Genomic DNA, 23,539 nt, shown 5'->3' on the forward strand with positions numbered 1-23,539 from the left:
CATACGGTCCTATTTCTGAGTACTGTAACACCTGTAAGCCTCTCTAGGCTCGGTCTATGGGACACATCACAGTTGAGGACATTGGGGAAGCATGTGTTCCCTACACAGCCTTGCCAACTGACTGGCCACATACATTCATTGGAATAAAGCTGATTTGAAGAAATATTGCTCATAGCTTACAGCATTCTTGAGCAGAGAACAACTTAAAATCCTAACTGTAACAGTTATACATGAACATTGCAGACACAAATGAATTTCCAGATCTACAAATCTAAAAAACCCTTGTTTGGAAGAAATGTATTGTTGCCAAACTCCTCACAACAAAGACAAATCATTCTTCTGTCAATTAGACAGTCTATTTTCCCCCAGAATCATTTTTCTACGGTTTGACAGAGATGGGAGATGAATATAATGTAAACGCGGCGCGTGGGTTGTGCGAGTGTGGCACTGTGGGTACCCTGGCGCCCTGCGTTCCAAGGCATTGTGGGATATGTTTGCTTGCCACCGGAAACGTGGTGTAAATGATATATTGAAAATTCACAGCAGGGGAAAGACACTCAATTCACTTTTAATACACGTCTAATCTGTGTTTCCCTCCCTGCTGTTTCTGACCCAGTTCAGGGAGAGAGCCATGGTGAGGTTATACATCTATCTATGTCCCCCACGGTTTAGAGAAGAGGGGCCTGAAGGGGCCACAGTTATCTAGGCCCGGTCGTTACGCCACACCTTAGGAGAAACCTCTGATTCCTTTAATTGAGAGGTGACTCTTGATGTTAGATGGTCTCAAAAACGTACTGAAAGAGAAGATCTCTGGATCACAAATGAATAGGTATAGTGTCACAGAGCAATGTATTTGGGTAGAATAATATCTATTTTTCAAGATGTAAGGCAACATCTTTGATGAGTTGCTGAGAAAATGACAGGGACACATTTCACTCATGAATATTGCAGGACAGAGACACAGTGGCAAAACAAGGCAGATGCTCATAACACAGGAATGAAATCTACAGAGAGGGTTTCGACACACACACACACACACACACACACTTTCATACTCTTCACATACGCTGCTGCTACCCTGTTTATCTACCCTGATTGCCTAGTCACTTTTACCCCTATGTACATATTACCTCAACTACCTCAACTCGTACCATGCTCCTCGTATATAGCCCCGTTATTGTTATTTTATTGTGTTACCAAATCAGATTTCTTTTTTTAACTCAGTATTGTTGGGAAAAGGACCTCGTAAGTAAGCATTTCCCGGTAAAGTCTACGCCTGTTGTATTCGGTGCATGTGACAAATATAATTTGATGGCTGAGATAACCGATTGTCCAAAAAGAGACACTCCCTTGTCCCACCCAGGTCTAAATCAACCCTGGTCCTACTCAAACCATCGTCGCAGACTTATCTGTGGTGTTATTGACACCCAAAATGATTAGCTTCATGCAGCACAGATAATGATGGAGCAGATTTGTGGGGTACATACGTCTGTCTGAGTGTGTGTGGGTGCGGGATAAGAGCGAAAGCACAGGGGTGTATTGATTATGGAGCATATGTGGTTCCCACGCCATCCTTTGTTCCCGGTGGGAGACTCTCCGTTGTGGGTCTTTTGTGAGGAGCACAGCTGGTGAGTGGGGACGAGGCTGGGTTCCTCTGAGGACCCGGGGGAAACTCCTTTTCATCCTGGGGCTTCAGGAAGAACACAGGTCCTTTAGAAAGACAGCTGAATCTTGTGGCCAATATCTGGTAAAGTTATTGGTCTCCAGTTGCACTGGCATAATTGTTAGGTAATAATTAGGGGTTCATTTTGATGCAGCATGCAACGTAAAGAGTAATCATTAGAAAAGGGTGGGTTGGATCTCTTCATTTTAAAATAATTTAATGTAAATGTTTTACAAGATACCATTTTGAAAATGTCTCGAGGGTATTGCTGCTATGATAACATGACGTGTAAGTATCAGTTCTAGCTGAATTTTTTCTTTTAAAAAGGACAATGATGCTTTTGGGGGAAAAAAGTATTTTTTTTATTTTTTATAATTAATTCAATACTATTGCTAGGTTCATTTCACGAGGTCAATGACAATACTGTACATCAAACTGAAGTGACACAGAGTGCAGCGCAGCTTCGCTGACAGCTATGTTGTTCGGGGCTTCTGTTATGACTTCTCTATGGAGCACCGACTGACTGCTACCTCTTTCACAGAAACAAGAGTACTAAACTTGGTAACAAATCACTTGCCATCTACTAGGCCTACTACTGCTGGCTGGCTAGCTGGCTGAGGCTTGCGAACGATGCCAGAGGACAGAGGAAGAATAAGCTACAGTATCATCTTACTTCACCTGAGCAGTAACTAGTCTTGATCAGACTGGAGTCCATAACACTTCCCCTGGAATGATCACGTTGTCAGACAAATAGACTCCTCCCTCACTAGCCTATTTCTCTCCCAGCCCAGAGACGTGGCTGGGAATGGACAGACAAACAGATAGACTAGACTGGTGTTGATAAGGCTGCTCCATTTTGGTTCCCTCTCACAGCAGTTTTTACGTGAGTCTCCCTCCCATAATTGCACTTTAACCTGAGGCAGGGCACTTCACTCCCTGGGTGGAACAGGGGGTGGGGTTTGGCGTGGCCACACCGCTTAGGTGTAGAAAGTCGTCTCTGCCCCCTCAGCCCCGGCCTCGGGCTCCACCTTCACGGCCAGATGAGGCTTCTTGCGGAGCCGCTTGGCTTCGTTCTGCAGCTTCTGGCGGATGTAGCCCTTGATCTCCGAGTCCGTCTTCCCTGGGAAGTAGTGCTGCACCGCCCCTGTGGGTGAGAGGTCAAAGATCAGAAACCTATAGAGATGTAAAGTTATCATTACTTTGGAAATAACCCATTTTTGCATGGACATTGCCATTGAGAGGTTCCACCATTTTAAAGGTGTCAACTGGGTGGGGATTCTTATGAGTTGGGAGCGATCAGCCAATGATCAGAGCATTGTCAAATCAAATCCAATTGCATTTGTCACATGCGCCGAATAAAACAATGAAGAGGCGACTCTGGGATGCTGACCTTCTAGACAGAGTTGCAAAGAAAAAGACATATCTCAGACTGGCCAATAAAAATTAAAAATGAAGATGGACAAAAGAACACAGACACTGGACAGAGAAACTCTGCCTAGAAGGCCAGCATCCCAGAGTCGCCTCTTGACTGTTGACGTTGAGACTGGTGTTTTTCTGGTACTACTTAATGAAGCTGCCAGTTGAGGACTTGTGAGGCATCTGTTTTTCAAACTAGACACTCTAGTGTCCTTGTCCTCTTGCTCAGTTGTGCACCGGGGCCTCCCACTCCTCTTTCTATTCTGGTTAGAGACAGTTTGCGCTGTTCTGTGAAGGGAGTAGTACACAGCGTTGTATGAGATCTTCAGTTTCTTGGCAATTTCTCGCATGAAATAGCCTTCATTTCTCAGAATAGAGTTTCAGACGAAATGTCTTTGTTTCTGGCCATTTTGAGCCTGTAATCGAACCCACAAATGCCGATGCTCCAGATACTCAACTAGTCTAAAGAAGGCCAGTTTATTGCTTATTTAATCAGAACAACAGTTGTCAGCTGTGCTAACATAATTACAAAATGGGTTTCTAATGATCAATCAGCCTTTTAAAATGATCGACTTGGATTAGCTAACACAACGTGCCATTGGAACAGTGATGGTTGCTGATAATGGGCCTCTGTACGCCTACGTAGATATTCCATTAAGCTACAATAGTCATTTAAAACATTAACAAAGTCTACACTGTGTTTCTGATCAATTTGATGTTATTTTAATGGATAAAAAATTGATTTTCTTTAAAAAACAAGGACATTTCTCAGTGACCCCAAACTTTTGAACAGTAGCGTAAATACAGGGGGTACCAGTACCAAGTCAATGTGCGGGGATACAGGTTAGTCGAGGTCATTTGTAAAGTGACAATGCATAGATAATAAACAGTGAGTAGCAGCAGTGTAAAAACAGAGGGTAAGGAGGGGTCAATGTAAAATAGTCCGGGAGGCCATTTGATTAATTGTTCAGTTGTCTTATGGCTTGGGGGTAGAAGCTGTTAAGGAGCCTTTTGGTCCTAGACTTGGCGCTCCGGTACCGCTTTCCGTGCGGTAGTAGAGAGAACAGTCTATGACTTGGGTGACTGGAGTCTTTGACAGTTTTATGGGCCTTCCTCAGACACCATCTAGTATATAGGTCCTGGATGTCAGGAAGCTTGGCCCCAGTGAAGTACTGGGCCGTACACACTACCCTCTATAGTGCCTTACGGTCGGATGCCGAGCAGTTGCCATGCCAGGCGGTGATGCAACCGGTCAGGATACTCTCGATGGTGCAGATGTAGAACTTTTTGAGGATCTGGGGACTGATGCCAAATCTTTTCATTCTCCTGAGGGGGAAAAGGTGTTGCGTACCCTCTTCACAACTGTCTTGGTGTGTTTGGACCATGATAGTTTGTTGGTGATGTGGGCACCAAGGAACTTGAAACTCTCGACCCGCTCCACTTCAGCCCCATCGATGTTAATGGGGGCCTGTTTGGCCCGCCTTTTCCTACAGTCCACAATCAGCTCCTTTGTCTTGCTCACATTGAGGGAGAGGTTGTTGTCCTGGCACCACACTGCCAGTTCTCTAACCTCCTCCCTATCGTTGTCGGTGATCAGGCCTACCACTGTTGTGTCGTCAGCTAACTTAGTGATGTTGTTGGAGTCGTGCTTGGCCACGCAGTTGTTGGTGAACAGGGAAAACAGGAGGGGACTAAGCATGCACATCTGAGGGGCCCAGTGTTGAAGATCAGCATGACAAATGTGTTGTTGCCTACCCTTACCACCTGGGGGCAGCCTGTCAGGAAGTCCTGGATCCAGTTGCAGAGAGAGGTGTTTAGTCACAGGGTCCTTAGCTTAGTGATGAGCTTTGAGGGCACTATGGTGTCTTCTTCAGCTAATTGTTTTGACTAGTTTGTAAATGGCTTAAAGCTGTATCACTGCCATCTATCTAATGGGCACAATAAATGAATGATAAGATTTGGTTTAAGACTCCAGCACTGCAGGTGGCGGTAAATCACCGATATTAGCTTTACACTTTTTTTCAAACATCAAACTCTGTAAAATGGAGAGAGCCTCAATGGCGTTGCCCATGTTGTCAGATGCCATAATGGCACAGATACAAAGCTGAGATCTCTATACATCTCTATGACTGTACCAAGATTACCGCGGTCTATAAACGACAGTTTGAGCCCCAGGCAATGTCCAGAAGTCAAACGAAAATAACAGCACTGTTACAGCAGTCATTTAGCAGACACTCTTATCCAGATCGACTTACAGTCACCGCTTTAATAGGAAAGTATGAAGTTGACGTAAAAGGTATTTACATTGTAGCATGAGGTTAGGGCGGGAAGTGTGACATAGCTGTTATCAGGGGGTGTGCCTAGCTGTTATGAGGGGGTGTGTCTAGCTGTTATGAGGTGGTGTGCCTAGCTGTTATGAGGGGGTGTGCCTAGCTGTTATGAGGGGGTGTGTCTAGCTGTTATCAGGGGGTGTGCCTAGCTGTTATGAGGAGGTGTGCCTAGCTGTTATGAGGGGGTGTGTCTAGCTGTTGTGAGGGGGTGTGTCTAGCTGTTATGAGGGGGTGTGCCTAGCTGTTATGAGGGGGTGTGCCTAGCTGTTATGAGGGGGTGTGTCTAGCTGTTATGAGGTGGTGTGCCTAGCTGTTATGAGGGGGTGTGCCTAGCTGTTATGAGGGGGTGTGTCTAGCTGTTATCAGGGGGTGTGCCTAGCTGTTATGAGGAGGTGTGCCTAGCTGTTATGAGGGGGTGTGTCTAGCTGTTGTGAGGGGGTGTGTCTAGCTGTTGTGAGGGGGTGTGTCTAGCTGTTATGAGGGGGTGTGCCTAGCTGTTATGAGGGGGTGTGCCTAGCTGTTATGAGGGGGTGTGTCTAGCTGTTATGAGGTGGTGTGCCTAGCTGTTATGAGGGGGTGTGCCTAGCTGTTATGAGGGGGTGTGACTAGCTGTTATCAGGGGGTGTGCCTAGCTGTTATGAGGGGGTGTGCCTAGCTGTTATGAGGGGGTGTGTCTAGCTGTTGTGAGGGGGTGTGTCTAGCTGTTATGAGGGGGTGTGTCTAGCTGTTATGAGGGGGTGTGCCTAGCTGTTATGAGGGGGTGTGCCTAGCTGTTATGAGGGGGTATGTCTAGCTGTCTCAGGCTTTAGTACAGACGAGACCTTACTCAGTATTGCCTGGATCTCGTCTGCAGGCAGGGCAGGCTTGGGTTGGCCCCTCTTGTTGTTGACGATGCCGGAGATGGAGTGAGAGGCCAGGCAGTCCCTCTCATAGAGGCCCCGGAGCAGGTCGTTGGTCAGCTTCTGGGCAGTGGTCCCCGTGTTACAGCGGTCAAGCAGCTCTGCAGTGATGAACTGGAGGGCATAAGCCATTAGGTTGCGTCTTTAACATTGTTGTGGCCCATCCCATTTTAGAGATACAGTGGGGTCTGCAATCATTGCACCCTCGATGGGCATAAAAGAGTATAAATAATACAAATACTGAATACTGTATGCAAAAAAAAGAAAATAAAATTATATTATTTTATTTTATACTAATACAACTGCTCAGAGAAAGAGATAGGGCTCAAAATGATTTTTCTTCCACTGTTCCCGGGGCCCTTGTTATGGTCAACGGCATCGTGAGCTTTACCCGGTACCAGGACATTTTAGCCCAAAACCTGGTTGCCTCTGCCAGGAGGCTGACACTTGGCCTGAAGTGGATCTTCCAGCAAGACAATAACCCCAAGCACTAATCAAAAATCCACAAATAAATGGTTAATTGATCACAAAATCCACATTTTGCAATGGCCATCTCAGTCTCCGGACTTGAACCTCGTTTGGAAACCTGTGGTTTGAAGGATATTACGAATCTGGAAAGATTCTGTATGGAGGAATGGTCTAAGATCCCTCCCAACGTGTTCTCCAATCTCATAACACATTTTAGAAAAAGGCTCAGTGGCATTATCCTCACAAGGGGGGGGATATGCAAGAGCATTGAAAACAGGGGTGCCAATCATTTTGACACCTATATTTTATTGTATTACTTGTTAAACAAAATCTCTTTCTCTGAGCAATTGTAATAGTATAAAATAATGACCTTTCCCATTTTTTTTGCATACAACACAGCTCAGTATTTGTATAATTTATTTTATACAGTCTTTTTTGCTCATCTTTATCAAGGGTGCCAATCATTATGGACCCCACTGTATACTGACATTCTGCTATAAGACCAATACCAAAGCCCTATTCAGTTAACTTCAAAGAAAACATATCATTTTGCATATTGCATGACATCAAAAGTGACTTCTAGTACAGCTTTGAACCTCTCCCGAAAACTTTTGCTATATATTTTTGATGTCAAAGACACTTAAAAGTGGTTCATCACCTCCTGATAGAGAGGTGGTCCGTTGATCTGGGAACCCCCATCATGAGACCCCGGAGGTTGTCCATTCTGGTGGGGGTGGAGGGGCTGTAGTTTGGCCGCCCAGCACCCGTTCAGCACCCCTGGAGAGGCCAGCAGGGCCGACGTTGTCATGGCACCACTCCTCACCAGGATCTCGGGCATGCTGGGAGATGTAGTTCTCCGGTCCGTGCTGCTCGACCACACCTCCGTCCTCTCGATCAGGGCCTCCAGGTTACGTGCCAACTTTCCACACGCTAGCATACGATAGATTGTATGGCAGTCAATAGCATGAATCCCACAAGAATTCAAGAGATTAAAGCATCCTGGGTTGCTCTTAGGCACAGATGTAGGAACAGCATACCCTCCCTGACTCCTGACCTTAATCATTAGCAGGGGAAATTAAAAACTGAACTTAGATCAGTGTCTAGGGGCAACTTCCTCCTTATTCTCCTGCCTGGCCCTCACCTGTGAGGCATCTGATTTGCTCCCTCAGGTTGTCCATCTCTCGCTGCATGCTCAGCACCATGGCAACCAGGTCAGCCTTTGAACGTGACTGTAGGCCTCCAAGACCCTTTAGAGACATTAAGAAGTCAAAAAGTCATACATAGAAAGTCTAAACCACATGCATGCAATCACACACATCCACACACACACAGCCATCAGCCAGTGTACCTCTGCCATGAAGTCACCCTCCTCGATGCGTTCCACACTGGGGTTGTCTGACACTGGTATCTGTTTTGAGATAAGAAATCAGTCATATACGTTGTCTCACGTGTGTGTAATTGTCACAGTTTTTTTATGTATTATATTATGTATAATCAGCTATGGTCTGCTATGGTGAAAAATCAGAACCAGGTTGAAACAACAGAAAATCCCTGTGATGATGATACCATATTCTTCTTCATAAATTATTTTGTCTTGACAAAAAGTAAATAAAGTTTCATTGTCAAGCTATGATTCAGCATCCTTCCTTTATTTAGGAGTAGTAGCAACAACATGTTACTTGTTGCTGTCTTGGCTTGTCGTTCTTTTCTCCACTTCCCCTTGCCAAAGGTTTGTGCTCTCCTCCTCCTCTCCGTCATTGAGATCAATGGCTGCCCTCACCATGCCCCTCTCACAATAAGCGCCATTAGAACAAAACACAGCTGAGAGGTGAATGCTCTCTGTGTCACTACTACTACAGCCTTGTGGTTCCAAGTTGTAACCCCTTAAGTGAGGAGGTGGGGTGCTATATTTCTAACGTACAAATAGGATTTATGTCGGTCGGTCAACATGCTCATATGATGCCACCACAATGAGCAGACGCGTGCCAACCCCGAAAGATAATAGAGAAAACTTTGTCGCAAAAAAAATATGATATGATAATAGTCGACCCAAACCCTCGTTTTCAACTTCTGGAGAGCAATGTTGCATGGTGGATTCTCTTCTACGTTCTCATTCACCGGGTGTGTGTGCTTTCTTCTCTTCTGCAGTCTGTGCTGTAATAGACAGTCCGGGTAGGGTAATTAGCGACATAAATCGTGAGCGACAAATACTCGCCCCTCACGGAATGGGCAGTTATCGTTACTGTATCGTTATCGTTACAAACCAGACTACAAATAACCGTTAAACGTTTACGTACACATGGAGGCTGGCTGTGCGATGTCGTGTTGCCAAAGTCTTCGTATTTGGGGTCTTCCTCCTCCTCTTCTTCATATTCGAGGTCGAAAATGCGCTTTGCTATTGTTTTCCTTCTCATCTTTCTCCCATTATCCTTTCCCCCCACTGAAACACTGGCTGCTTCTTGAACATGCTGGTCAATACACTGTGCTCGGCTCCCCGACTTTCGCGTCAATGCTGGGTAGGCACCCGCATCAGCCGTGGTGCGGGGAACAATATTTGTTACGGTTGTCCTACTTTGTGTACTTATTGCATCTCAGTTAGTAGAACTGTGTTCAACACACTTGATTTAAAGCTGTTTTTCGGTGAAATGTACCGTGGCATGACATGGCAAGATTGGACAAAGCCTGCTCAAGATGAAAGCAGCAGTTATAGCTTTGGGCATGATCATGACTTTCAAGTACATTTATTGTTTAATTATTTCACAATTATTTGAATGGGAGGGTTTATTCGAAGGGATAAAGTACACTATGTGATTTCAATTGCATTACTAGGCTATAGGGTATTAGGGGGTAACTAGCCCCCCGGGCTTTTCTGAAAGATAGCTTTTCTAAAAATGTTAAATAAAAAGTTACCCCAGTAGAAGATTATGGGATAGGGTTTCACGTAAGTGTGTTAAAATCCATTTAATCCGTTTTATTAAGAAATTATTTAGTAAGTAATACTTAAAAGCTAAGTCTACTTGTCTTATTTTAATTATTTAAATAAAATATGGGGGGAAATGTTGTTGCACATGTCCCAATTAATATATGCACTATGAGCAGATATGATGTAAAGTCCCTCTTTTTAACTCACCTGCACATTCATTTCCTTTGTTATTTCTTTGTTGTTCCTTTTCAATACAATCCATTATGTACAATTGCACAAAATATGATTTGAATATTGCAATATGTTTTATCGTAGCGGTCTTTAAAATGACATTCTGGAGCAAAAGGTTTTCAATAGTTGTTTTTAATTCATTAAAAAAAAATGAATTGGAATATTGGAATGGAACATATCTAATAACATTAAATAACATTAGAATATAAGCATTAATAAGAATAACTCATAACTTAACTGATTAATTCAGTCTAATATTGATGTGGCAACTCTCTTATGCTCTGCTATTGCTCAATTCTAATTTGTACATAGGTCACAAATAAAGCTATCCCCAGTCAAATCTGAGCACATCTCATGAGGCCACCTCCTGCTCTGCTCACATCTAATTCAATCCCCACCTGTGACTGAAAACAGGGGGTGAGATGCCAATTGAAAGCTCTCTCTTAAAAAACGTAGCTAGCTATTTAGCTATATGACATAAAATGCTGTGTAAAATAGCTAAAAGGCAATAAAGTAACATCAACTGTAAAGCTATCAGTCACTAGTGGAAATGCTTACAACTGCAATTAAGTCACGTTATCTTTTTTAATGTATTTTATCTCAGATGATCTAGTATTAAGGTCGCTAGTTAGCACTAGCTAGCAGCTCATGCTAACTAACTATTTACTGCTTGTGAAGTTGCCAGCTAGCAAGTTAGCATAAACTAACGCTAACTGGGGGGGGGGGGTGCAATACACTCATCCAACATATTACTTCTTTACTCAAGTACCAGTCAAAAGTTTGGACCTACTCATTCAAGGGTTTTTCTTTATCTTTACTATTTTCTACATTGTAGAATAATAGTGAAGACATCAAAAACTATGAAATAATTAATGGAATCATATAGTAAACAAAAAAGTGTTAAACAAATCAAAATATATTTTATATCTGAGATTCTTCAAAGTAGCCTTGGCGAACACTTGGCATTCTCTCAACCAGCTTCATGAGGTAGTCACTTGGATTGCACATCTTAACAGGTGTGCCTTGTTAAAAGTTAATTTGTGGAATTTTTTTTCCTTCTTTAATGCGTTTGAGCCAATCAGTTGTGTTGTGACAAGGTAGGGTTGGTATACAGAAGATAGCCCTATTTGGTAAAATACCAAGTCCATGTTATGGCAAGAACAGCTCAAATAACCAAAGAGAAACGACAGTCCATCATTACTTTAAGTCAAACTGGAAAATCTCATGAACTTTGAGTCTTCCGTTCCTGTGGCGGTCCTCATGAGAGCCAGTTTCATCATAGCGCTTGATGGTTTTTGTGACTGCACTTGAAGAAACCTTCAGAGTTACCTCTGCTGCAGAGGATAAGTTCATTAGTTACCAGCCTCAGACATTTCAGCACAAATAAATGCTAAGTCACAGACACACCCCTCACACAGAGGAGACTGTGTGAATCAGGCCTTCATGGTCGAATTGCTGCAAAGAAACCACTACCAAAGGACACCAATAAGAAGAAGAGACTTGTTTGGGCCAAAGAAACATGAGCAATGGATATTAGACTGGTGGAAATCTGTCCTGTGAAATTTGTGGATCCAACCGTATTGTCTTTGTGAACAGATGATTTCTGCATGTGTAGTTCGCACCATGAAGCATGGAGGAGGAGGTGTGGTGGTGTGGGGGTGCTTTGCTGATGACACTGTCATTGATTTATTTAGAATTCAAGGCACACTTAACCAGCATGGCTACCACAGCATTCTGCAGTGATACACCATCCCATTTGGTTTGCGCTTAGTGGGACAATCATTTGTTTTTCAACAGAACAATGACCCAAAACACACATCCAGGCTGTGCGTGGGCTATTTGACCAAGAAGGAGAGTGATGGAGTGCTGCCTCAGATTACCTGGCCTCCACAATCACCCAACCTCAACCCAATTGAGAAGGTTTGGGATGAATTGGACCACAGAGTGAAGGAAAAGCAGCCAACAAATGCTCAGCATACTCCTTCAAGACTGTTGGAAAAGCATTCCTCATGAAGCTGTTTGAGAGAATGCCAAGAGTGTGCAAAGCTGTCATCAAGGCAAAAGGTGGCTTCCTTGAAGAATCTAAAATATGAATATTTGTTTAAGACTTTTCTGGTTACTACAGTTGAAGTTAGAAGCTTACATACACTTAGGTTGGAGTCATTAAAACTCGTTTTCAACCACTCAACAAATTTCTTGTTAACAAACTATAGTTTTGGCAAGTTGGTTAGGACATCTACTTTGTGCATGACACAAGTAATTTTTCCAACAATTGTTTACAGACAGATTATTTCACTTATAATTCACTGTGCCACAATTCCAGTGGGTCAGAAGTTTAAACACACTACGTTGACTGTGCCTTTAAACAGCTTGGAAAATGTCAGAAAATTATGTCATGGCTTTAGAAGCTTCTGATAGGCTAATTGACATAATTTTTGTCAATTGGAGGTGTACCTGTGGATGTATTTCAAGGCCTACCTAAACTCAGTGCCTCTTTGTTTGACATGGGAAAATTAAAAGAAATCAGCCAAGACCTCAGAAAAAAATCATAGACCTCCACATGTCTGGTTCATCATTGGGAGCAATTTCCAAACCTGAAGGTAGCACGTTCATCTGTACAAACAATAGTACGGAAGTATAAACACCATGGGATCTCGCAGTTGTCATACCACTCAGGAAGGAGACGCGTTCTGTCTCCTAGAGATTAACATACTTTGGTGTGAAAAGTGCAAATCAATACCAGAACAACAGCAAAGGACCTTGTGAAGATGCTGGAGGAAACGGGTACAAAAGTACCTATATCCACAGTAAAACGAGTCCTATATCGACATAACCTGAAAAGCCACTCAGCAAGGAAGAAGCTGCGACTACAAAACCACCATAAAAAAACCAGACTATGGTTTGCAACTGCACATAGGGACAAAGATCATACTTTTTGGAGAAATGTCCTCTGGTCTGATGAAACAAAAATATAACTATTTGGCCATAATGACCATCGCTATGTTTGGAGGAAAAAGGGGGAGGCTTGCAAGCCAAAGAACACCATCCCAACTGTGAAGCACAAGGGTGGCAACATCATGTTGTGGGGGTGCTTTGCTGCAGGAGGGACTGGTGAACTTCACAAAATAGCTGGCATCATGAGGCAGGAAAATGACGTGGATATATTGAAGCAACATCTCAAGACATCAGACAGGAAGTTAAAGCTTGGTCGCAAATGGGTCTTCCAAATGCACGATGACCCCAAGCAAACTTCCAAAGTGGTGGCAAAATGTCTTAAGGACAACAAAGTCAAGGTATTGGAATGGCCATCACAAAGCCCTGACCTCAATCCTATATAAAATTTGTGGGCAGAACTGAAAACGTGTGTGCGAGCAAAGAGGCCTACAAAACTGACTCATTTACACCAGTTCTGTCAGGAGGAATGGGACAAAATTCACCCAACTTGTGGGAAGCTTGTGGAAGGCTACCCGAAATGTTTGACCCAAGTTAAACAATTTAAAGGCAGTGCTACCAAATCCTAATTGGGTGTATGTACATTTCTGACCCACTGGGAATGTGATGAAATAAATAAAAGCACAAATAAATAGTTCTCTCTACTGTTATTCTGACATTTCACATTCTTAAAATAAAGTGGTGATCCTAACTGATCTAAAACAGGGATTTTTTACTAGGATTAAATGTCAGGAATTGAGTTTAAATGTATTTGGCTAAGGTGTATGTAAACTTCCGACTTCAACTGTACATGATTCCATGTGTTGTTTCATAGTTTGATGTCTTCACTATTATTCTACAATTTAGAAAATAGTAAAAATAAAGAAAAACCCTTGAATGAGTAGGTGGGTCCCAACTTTTGACTGGTACTGTGTATAGATCTAACTTCATCTACAATTTTTACCACATTTGTTGAATTGGAAACAGATCACTATCAGTGGTTCCTCTTCTTAACAAACAAAACACAACGGCACCACAATACTCTGCATCAGAGTTCCCTAATTCGTGATGTGTAGCCAATTCCTGGGTTGTAAACTTGTGACCAGATGCATGTTGTGTGGTTTATCAAGATCTTATCATGGTGCTAATGTGCTCTTGGTGTTTTCTAGACACTGGGCAAAAACGGGTTGAATCAACATTGTTTCCATGTAATTTCAACAAAGAAATGCAATGTGATGATGTTGAATCAATGTGGAAAACGGACTGGATTTGCAAAAAGTCATCAACGTTAAAGAATTAAAGAATGTCTTTTTTTCACCCAACGTTTAACCTAAATCCAACGACTTGGTGACATTTTTTAAAATTTTATTTCACGTTGAATTCAAGTTAGTTGACAAGTCAACTGAATGTAAATCCAAAACTAGACGTTGAAATGATGTTTGTGCCCAGTGTGTAGTGACTCATAATAACCACCGAAGTAAACAATATGACCCACAACTTGTCGCCTGATGTGCAATATGAATCAATAGCCTTTTCATTCATGCCCAGTTCATTCCTGATATCCTGATAGTTCCCTTTGTGTCCTTCTAATAAAATGTTTGTAGAACGTAATATCATTGTGACCTAAAATGCCAGGATTTATATAAAGTGTGGCATTGAACTATGACATGAATATTGAATAAGTATATCCAAGAAGTGTATATTTTGACTCTAGCTAGACATAAAGGATTTACATAAATGTAACAGTCCTTTTCCCGTGTAGCAATTGTGTCTCACATAGCACAGAGCGGCTTCCCCTGGGAATAACCTATTGATCCACCCACTGCATATTTTTCACACTTAAGTGGGTCTGACACAGGAGAAGCAGGAATATTGATAACACATCGGCATCTACTGTTCTCTCTGAGAAAGATTTGTCTGCAGAGCACCAGCAAGCCATCAAATCTATACTTTGCCTCCTGTCTTTGATGAGAGAGAGAGAGAGAGAGAGAGAGAGAGAGAGAGAGAGAGAGCACAAAACACACAAACCCAACCACAGTTATAGCTTGTTTGCTTCACCTCCCTTCTTCTCATGCAATCACACTTATTTTTAGAAGCCTATCTCCACCAAGCCAGGTGACTGGCCCCTGCTCAGGGCCCTGACTGCCCCACTCAGGGGTGTCCCTATTGACAGCTGAAGAGCCAAACACAGATTACAGCGATATTAGAGGGGCCAAAGTGGGGGTTCAAAGGAAAAAGTCATGTTTATCAGGCGGCAATAAGGTTACACATTGAACCTCTCCTCCGGAGTGAAATTGAAACTGTGGCCCCATGCCCCTAGAGATAATTGAAAAACGAAGGCTCCATCCAACAGAAGCAGGACTTTTTCCCTCCCTCCCCGGCCTGGCCCCCGTTACAGATTGATAGAATGAATGGGGCCATAAAGAGAGAGGCTGGACTTTGGCATTGAGTGGGTTTTGATTGACCAGACGGGGGCGTCAGGGTTGAACTTTGACTCCTTACCCCAGCAGCCCTGAAGGGCTGTAAATTATTTTTGTGCTGATGAACAGAGCTGGTGGTGGCCGAGATAGACACACACAAGCACGTTTATGCAAACACACACACACACACACATATACAAACACATATTCACATGGGATCAGTGACCACTGTTGAGGCCTAGACACTCACACACACACACACACACACACACAAGCACACATACAGTGCACTCAGAAAGTATTCAGACCCCTTTACTTTTTCCACATTTTATTAAGTTATTCTAAAATTGATTCAATTGTTTTTTCCCTCATCAATCTACATACAATACCCCATAATGACAAAGCAAAAACTGGCTTTACATTTTATTTTCAAATGTATAAAAAAAAAAAAACTGAAATATCACATTTACATAAGTATTCAGTCCCTTTACTCAGTACTTTGAAGAAGCACCTTTGGCAACGATAACAGCCTCAAGTCTTCTTATGTATGGCGCTACAAGCTTGGCACACCTGTATTTGGGGAGTTTCTCCCATTCTTCTCTGAAGATCCTCTCAAGCTCTGTCAGGTTGGATGGGGAGCGTCGCTGCACAGCTATTTTCAGGTCTCTCCAGAGATGTTTGATCGGGTTGAATTCCGGGCTCTGGCTGGGCCACTCAAGGACATTCAGAGACTTGCCCCAAAGCCACTCCTGCATTGTCTTGGCTGTGTGCTAAGGGTCGTTGTCCTGTTGGAAGGTGAACCTTCGCCCCAGTCTGAGGTCCTGGACGCTCTGGAGCAGGTTTTCATCAAGGATCTCGCCGTACTTCGCTCCGTTCATCTTTCCCTCAATCCTGACTAGTCTCCCAGTCCCTGCCTCTGAAAAACATTCCCACAGCATGATGCAGCCACCACCATGCTTCACCGTAGGGATGGTGACAGGTTTCCTCCAGACTTGACGCTTGGCATTCAGGCCAAAGAGTTCAATCTTGGTTTCATCAGACTAGAGAATCTTGGTTCTCATGGTCTGAGAGTCCTTTAGGTGCCTTTTGGCAAACTCCAAGCAGGCTGTTATGTGCCTTTAACTGAGGAGTGGCTTCCATCTAGCCACTTTACCATAAAGGCCTGATTTGTGGAGGGCTGCAGAGATGGTTGTCCTTCTGGAAGGTTCTCCCATCGCCACAGAGGAACTCTGGAGCTCTGTCAGAGTGACAATTGGGTTCTTGGTCACCTCCTTGACCAAGGCCCTTCTCCCCCGATTGCTCAGTTTGGCCGGGCGGCCAGCTCTAGGAAGAGCCTTGGTTGGTCCAAACTTCTTCCATTTAAGAATGATAGAGGCCACTGTGTTCTTGGGGACCTTCAATTCTGCAGACATTTGTTAGTATCATTCCCCAGACCTGTGCCTCGACATCCTCCTGTCTCAGAGCTATAGGGCCAATTCCTTCGACCTCCTTCGACCTCATGGCTGTATATGTAATACATTTGCTAAAATGCATTGTCATTATGGTGTATTGTGTGTAGATTGAAGAGGACATTTTTTCATTTAAGACATTTTAGAATCAGGCTGTAACGTAAACAAAATGTGGGAAAATGCACTTTACATTACACATGAATGCATGATGCTTATAGACATAACACAATCCAACATTGATGTATCTAATCATTTTCTACTCTCTTTTATTTCTATCTCGTGTGTGATTGTGAATCAAAGAAATATGAGTCTATTTGTTTAATTCTGCTGGGTATATGTGTCTGTGATCGTGGTCTATGTCTGTGTGTGTGCCTGGCTGCCTGTGCTTCTCTGAGTGTAGCATGAGTGAGCTTGTGGCTAACCTGCTGTGCTTCAAGTCCACAGGCCTAGCGTTGATGGACAGGTTGAAAGTCAATGTTCAGTGAACGTTCCACGCTCTGTCTCTCAGATCAGACCCCCCCCCCCCCCCCCCCCCGTGCCGATTCTTCCTCTCCGCTGACACCGTTTTGTTCGCCCCTCATGAATATGCAGCAGCTGATTTGAGGGGATGATAATGTTTTCTGGGAGAAGCATGCCCTGGCCATAACTAAGACTGACACAGTCTTCCTGAGATACGAGTAGAGGGAAAGGCCTCAGACATGAGAAACCATATGGAGAGCAGAAGTTCCAGCTGCTCGCTCAGCAACCCTTATAAAGATTAATGCTTTCTATTTCTCCACTAATGCTGTTTGAAAATATATGGAGGTAGATTGGTTGAAAATGTAGGGATCACAGATCTTAGTCTCTGTGTCAGCCATCGTAGTCTCTGTGTCGGCCATCTTAGCCTCTGTGTCAGCCATCTTAGTCTCTGTGTCAGCCATCGTAGTCTCTGTGTCGGCCATCTTAGCCTCTGTGTCAGCCATCTTAGTCTCTGTGTCAGCCATCTTAGTCTCTGTGTCAGCCACCTTAGTCTCTGTGTCAGCCATCTTAGTCTCTGTGTAAGCATCTTAGCAGAGTCCTTTTTTCCTCTCCCCTCAGTGAAGTCACCAATGGGAGTTTCACCCCTGTTATATCATTTGGCGCAGGTCACTGCAGAATCCGGACAGCGGGCTTTTTGCATGTGCTATAATTCACAATGTGACTTTGATGATAATAGCACTAATAGTGGTGTGACACTGACGGATGGGGCAGAGAGGCTTTAGAGGTCTACAGACTGACCCCTGGTCCAATCAGAGCACTTCCAGGTTAAAAGGCTTCTACTGCCCACCAAAGGCCTTCCTCACTGTGAATGAATGAAAGAGAGAGAGAGAGAGAGAGAGGGGGCGGGGGGGAGGGGGGTGCTGGGAGGTTCAATCAAGATCCCTTAGTCAGGACTATAGACAATAGACACACACACCAATTCCTTCAAACACCATCCATCCAAACATAAATTATTTTCCTATTCATCGGAATCCAACCCACCACCATAGCTAACGAAAACGCAAAGGCAAAAACATTCCCTAGGCCCGAACCAAACCACACGTCAAAATCCCTGAGAAAAAAAGATTGTTTTGTTTACCGCTTGCCAAAGCGGTGGTCTACGACGCCTGGCTTTTGGTTGGTTCCTCTCTTGATCAGAGAGGGCGCCTCTTCTGGAGCTCTGGTGGGAAAGTTGCGCCGGCCAACCAGGGCCATGTGTTTGACATTAAGCCCAATCAGGCTGGGTCTCATTTCTGGTGAGTGCCGAGAGATTGAGAGGCAGGCAGATCCAGCGGGTGATAGATGGCTGGGCCTACTTTCCAGTGGGCGGATGGAAATCAAACATCACGACAGAACCATGGGGGCTGTTTGCTTTATTTGCAAGGCCCGTCAAGACCCAGAGATTTATTGCAAGCGCACGCGGGGTCCTGATTAGCAGAAACACGACTCTGCGTCGAGAGAGAAGAAAGACCCGCGGTGGGATGTGTGACCTGTGTCAGTCGTAGAGGTGTATTTTTATTCCTGTATGACATAAACCAGCGTTCCAACCAATGGAGGTTGGATCCTTCACAACGCGTAATGGTTTCATAAGTGGAGAGCTGGCGTGGGGGTGAGGGAACACTAGAGACAGCTCCAGCCTCAAACTGCTGGGTGCAATTTGCATCATTTGGATCATAAATCTCTCTCAGCCCTCCGCCAGTATGGCCTCAGACACTGATACTAACGCCTGCATGTACTTAGACTCAGGCACACACTCTCGGAGGTCCATTGACTTGAGATGTGCCAGTAAGTCGAGCTTTCAATCAAATCTTCCACTGACATCAGCATAGGCTACATAGTATGCACCAATGCCAATAGATTCACTTGACAGTTTGGGGTACTCCGTGACAATCAAGTCAGTCGCTTCATGACGCGTGTTTACTATCATGAGCACGTCTGACATACGTCCGGAGTTTGCTCCTCCTTCAGCCTCGCACACTCCTTCATGTGACTGCCTGCCTGTGCTTTCCTCCATGGTTCTCCTCAGAGTTCTCAATGTGTCGACCTGCACTCTAGGGCCTCCTGTCCCATCCCGTCCTGCTCATTGATTCTCATCCCTCATACCTCGTAGCTTCTTGCACATTGGATCCATTCTAATATCATCACAGGAGCCTGCTTTGCGATTAGCTCAATTAGAACCCCCGCCCCCTGCTCCCCCAACGCCCATTAAACACCGGACCGCCCCCTGCTCCCCCAACGCCCATTAAACACCGGACCGCCCCCTGCTCCCCCAACGCCCATTAAACACCGGACCGTCCCCTGCTCCCCCAACGCCCATTAAACACCGGACCGCCCCCTACTCCCCCAACGCCCATTAAACACCGGACCGCCCCCTACTCCCCCAACGCCCATTAAACACCGGACCGCCCCCTACTCCCCCAACGCCCATTAAACACCGGACCGCCCCCTGCTCCCCCAACGCCCATTAAACACTGGACCGTCCCCTGCTCCCCCAACGCCCATTAAACACCGGACCGTCCCCTGCTCCCCCAACGCCCATTAAACACCGGACCGCCCCCTACTCCCCCAACGCCCATTAAACACCGGACCGCCCCCTACTCCCCCAACGCCCATTAAACACCGGACCGCCCCCTACTCCCACAACGCCCATTAAACACCGGACCGTCCCCTGCTCCCCCAACGCCCATTAAACACCGGACCGCCCCCTACTCCCCCAACGCCCATTAAACACCGGACCGCCCCCTGCTCCCCCAACGCCCATTAAACACCGGACCGCCCCCTGCTCCCCCAACGCCCATTAAACACCGGACCGCCCCCTACTCCCCCAACGCCCATTAAACACTGGACCGTCCTCTGCTCCTCTGCCACTCCGACCCTCTGCCATTGATCCCCGTCCAGCCTTTCGGATCAGCCTTAATCACCGACCGCTGTCCCCTCGACAATAAACAGCCACGCTAGACCGCGCCATGTCAAAACCCTACGGGGGTGGCGGGATTTATCGGATCCTTAAAGGTAGGAGTTTGCACAGGGGAAGGAGAGGAGGCCAGCGGAGTCTGCAACATGGCGGGCGCCCGTCTGAGCTGCCTAGCGTGTCATAGTACAGCCCCAGAGGCCCCAGGACGAAGCGTGGATGGCGGATTGATTTAGTGTCACGGCAGGTCTCGCCCCCTTCATGTGCCTTAATTAAGTGATCCGCGGAGCGTGACAGGTTGACGTTATTGAGGAGCACCCCGCTCACTCGCCCGTCTTTTTCGTTATCCACCAGTGCATTGGCGATACCTTTCTTCTACCTTCTTCCTCTAGTCCTATCTCAGGTCGTCCTCTTTCTTTTCAGGGAGAAACATTGGTTAGTTGTTGTTCCATTTTGTCACAGCCATTTTGGCCTCCAGCTTTCCAGTGTTGGCATGGCCTCAAGGGGACTTGGGAGGCAGGCTGTGTTCGGTCACATCACACCTGGAGGGGTTATTTTTGCTGACCTTGTACCTCTATATGTAACACAAAACAAAAGGGTCTTTGTCCCCCATTCGTGCAGCATGTGAGCCAATTGAAATATTTTGTATTAAATTCTATCTGTTGTCCTTCAAGTGATTTTCAAATCCTCATGCTACCATATCAAGCCCTATTTTTGTATATGTTTTTCTTACATTTAAGTGAACAGTTTAGATAGTCAGAAGAAAAGGGACATCAAGAAAGAAATGAGATGAACTCGTCAAAGTCTCAGAGTGGGGAGACCTTTACTGTCTGTGGTGGCTGATTCCTGGTAAATCCTAGCCACTCATGGCATCTGATTTCCTAGAAGAACAGAGCAGTTCCACCCAGGGTGAGTCAGCTGATTCACCAGTTAGCAGAAATAGACAAAGCACACATAGTTGAAAGTGTGTCATCCATTTTTTTTTTTTTACACTGAGCGTTACCACACAAAGCCGAGGTAGTTTACGGGCTTGAGCAAAACATGCTCTTTGATGTTAACTCTATCTGGTACGGTTGTCTACAGAATGCGTAGAAATATGTCTTACTCTGCCTTTACACAGTCTGATAAAGAAGAGGCTATATGTAGGGCACAGTACATGAGAATGAACATCCTTGGGGCTGCTTTGTGTATGTCCAACTTTCTAAGGATCTCTGCGTGTCTGGATGTGGTGTGTCCTGTAATTGCCACAGTGTCTGCTTGTGAACTCTTCTCAAACACTTACAGAGACCATTGTCTTTACAATTTGCAGGACTAATAAAGCATCTGAGAACAGTGTCATGCGAAATATTTATGCTTTTCCAGACCAGTGGTTAATAAACTTACTCTACATTCACTCTCCTAGCAGGGGTGCATCATGGGCCTCTATGTGGCCCTGCAACAATCTCCAAAGTTATGTAACAGCTTGAACTACTGTAACCTCTTAATGGCGACTTCTTCATTCAGCAGGTGTGTTTTAAAAAAATATATTATTTAACCTTTATTTAACTAGGCAAGTCAGTTAAGAACAAATTCTTATTTTCAATGACGGCCTAGGAACAGTGGGTTAACTGCGTTGTTCATGGGCAGAACGACAGATATTTTTACCTTGTCAGCTCGGGGATTCAATCTTGCAACCTTTCGGTTACTAGTCCAACCCTCTAACCACTCGGCTACCTGTCCCCCCAGTGGAACCTGGGCGCTGTGTTAAACCTCTCTCGCTATCACTTTTGGTTTCCCTCTCAAACCCTTTTCTCCGTCGCTAACATCCCTCTCCCCCCTCTCTCTCTTTCTCTTGTCAAGGCCTGCCACCAATTACGTGTGTGTCTGATAGCCACACCCACCGTCTGACATCACAACACTCAGACAGCCCTCCACCAATTTCTCCGCCCTATTTCGCAAGGAGAGAGAGCGAGAGACAGACAGACAGATAGACAGACAGACAGACAGACAGACAGAGAGAGACAAAGACAGAAAAATGTGTTTGTTTGCGCCTGTGTGAGCATTCTGACAAGCCTTTGTCGACTCTGTCGGCCTTTGTAAATCTGACCAGTGATGGGGTACTGAGGCGACATCAGTCTCCCACACAACCGCCCTAACTGCCATGCTTTGTCAATCATAGCCAGCCACAGCCAAGCAAGAAGCCTTCACTTCCCAGTCACCACCACTATTTGGTCCAGCTAAATAACTGCAGTTGAAGGCAAGTGATGGCCATTGAAAGCATTTGACAGCGGCAGCGTTTGAAAGTTTGAATAAGCTTTGGTCCCCATCTGACCCGATCAGACTCGACCCGTGGGTGTCAAACCCCAAAGTAACGTCATGGCAACGTTTTCAGAACGCTGCATTCCACGTATGCCTTCCTATTGAGTTTCATCATGGAGTATAGGATGGGGGGTTGGTGAGAGAGTGCTTGTTTACATAACACACCATGACATTTTGATAAAAAATGTACATGCATTGTAAACCAATGGATTGTAATCGTACTGGAAAGAACTTGTAAATATATACGATAGCTCTGTAAACCTCTACCATGTATGTTTACCTTGTATGTTTACCTCGTGTTTCCCACACTGTGTGGCTGTTTATGTTTTAATCATCCTCCTTTGTCTTCAGACTGTCTCATGTTTGAAGCAAATGTCTTTGTTTTGGGGAAGATTCTTCTGGAATGACTGTGACCACATTTGCTATTGAAGACAGGTTTGTTATGTCTGTGTTCATACTTTTGGACTGAACGCTCTGAAGATGCATTCGCAGCCAAGGTGGATACCGTCATTGTATCTCATGATAAAGATATGAGCCCACGTTGGTTCCTCTTAGTGCCGTTTGTATGTAACACACATCACCAGTTTTATTTTACGTTCAGATTGAGTGAGAGATGTGCCGGCCAGAGACTGTAAAGTCCATGGAGAATAAGAGCACCTCCTGCCAGCTGCCCACTGCACTGAGGGTAGGAAACATTATCACCACCGATAAAACTACAATAATCGACAATTTCAAGAAGCATTTTTCTACGGCTGGCCATGCTTTCCATCTGGCTACCCCTACCCCGGCCAACATCTCAGCACCCCTTGCAGCAACTTGCCCCCCCCCCCACTTCTCCTTCACCCAAATCCAGACAGCTGATGTTCTGAAAGAGCTGCAAAATCTGGATCCCTACAAATAAGCTGGGTTCAACAATCTGGACCCTCTCTTTCTAAAATGATCTGCCCGAAATTGTTGCAACCCCTATTACTAGCCTATTCAACCTCTCTTTCGTATCGTCTGAGATCCCCATAGATTGGAAAGCTGCCGCTGTCATCCCCCTCTTCAAAGGGGGAGACACTCTAGACCCAAACTGTTATAGACCTATATCCATCCTGCCCTGC

At 44.9% G+C, this 23,539-nt stretch overlaps 1 protein-coding gene across 3 annotated transcripts; it reads right to left on the reverse strand.

Annotated features, from left to right (window-relative positions):
* Positions 1–2,001: 2,001 nt before the first annotated feature.
* LOC139423916 (BEN domain-containing protein 6-like) lies at positions 2,002–9,482 on the reverse strand. 3 transcript variants are annotated; one of them, XM_071175559.1, is made up of 7 exons: positions 9,074–9,482; positions 8,832–8,930; positions 8,125–8,184; positions 7,918–8,023; positions 7,435–7,706; positions 6,236–6,422; positions 2,002–2,807 (listed from the first exon to the last, which is right to left on the reverse strand). In XM_071175559.1, the coding sequence occupies exons 1-7, from the start codon at positions 9,188–9,190 to the stop codon at positions 2,641–2,643; spliced, it is 1,008 nt and encodes a 335-aa protein (XP_071031660.1). In that variant the 5' UTR covers positions 9,191–9,482; the 3' UTR covers positions 2,002–2,640. The 3 variants fall into 3 exon arrangements, with proteins under 3 accessions (XP_071031660.1, XP_071031661.1, XP_071031662.1); XM_071175560.1 differs by having other exon boundaries at positions 8,895–8,930; positions 9,074–9,466; XM_071175561.1 differs by lacking the exons at positions 8,832–8,930; positions 9,074–9,482 and adding an exon at positions 8,456–8,819.
* Between the last annotated feature and the right edge of the window lie 14,057 nt (positions 9,483–23,539).

Source organism: Oncorhynchus clarkii, chromosome 13, assembly GCF_045791955.1.
Source record: "Oncorhynchus clarkii lewisi isolate Uvic-CL-2024 chromosome 13, UVic_Ocla_1.0, whole genome shotgun sequence".
Taxonomy (NCBI): Eukaryota; Metazoa; Chordata; class Actinopteri; order Salmoniformes; family Salmonidae; genus Oncorhynchus; species Oncorhynchus clarkii.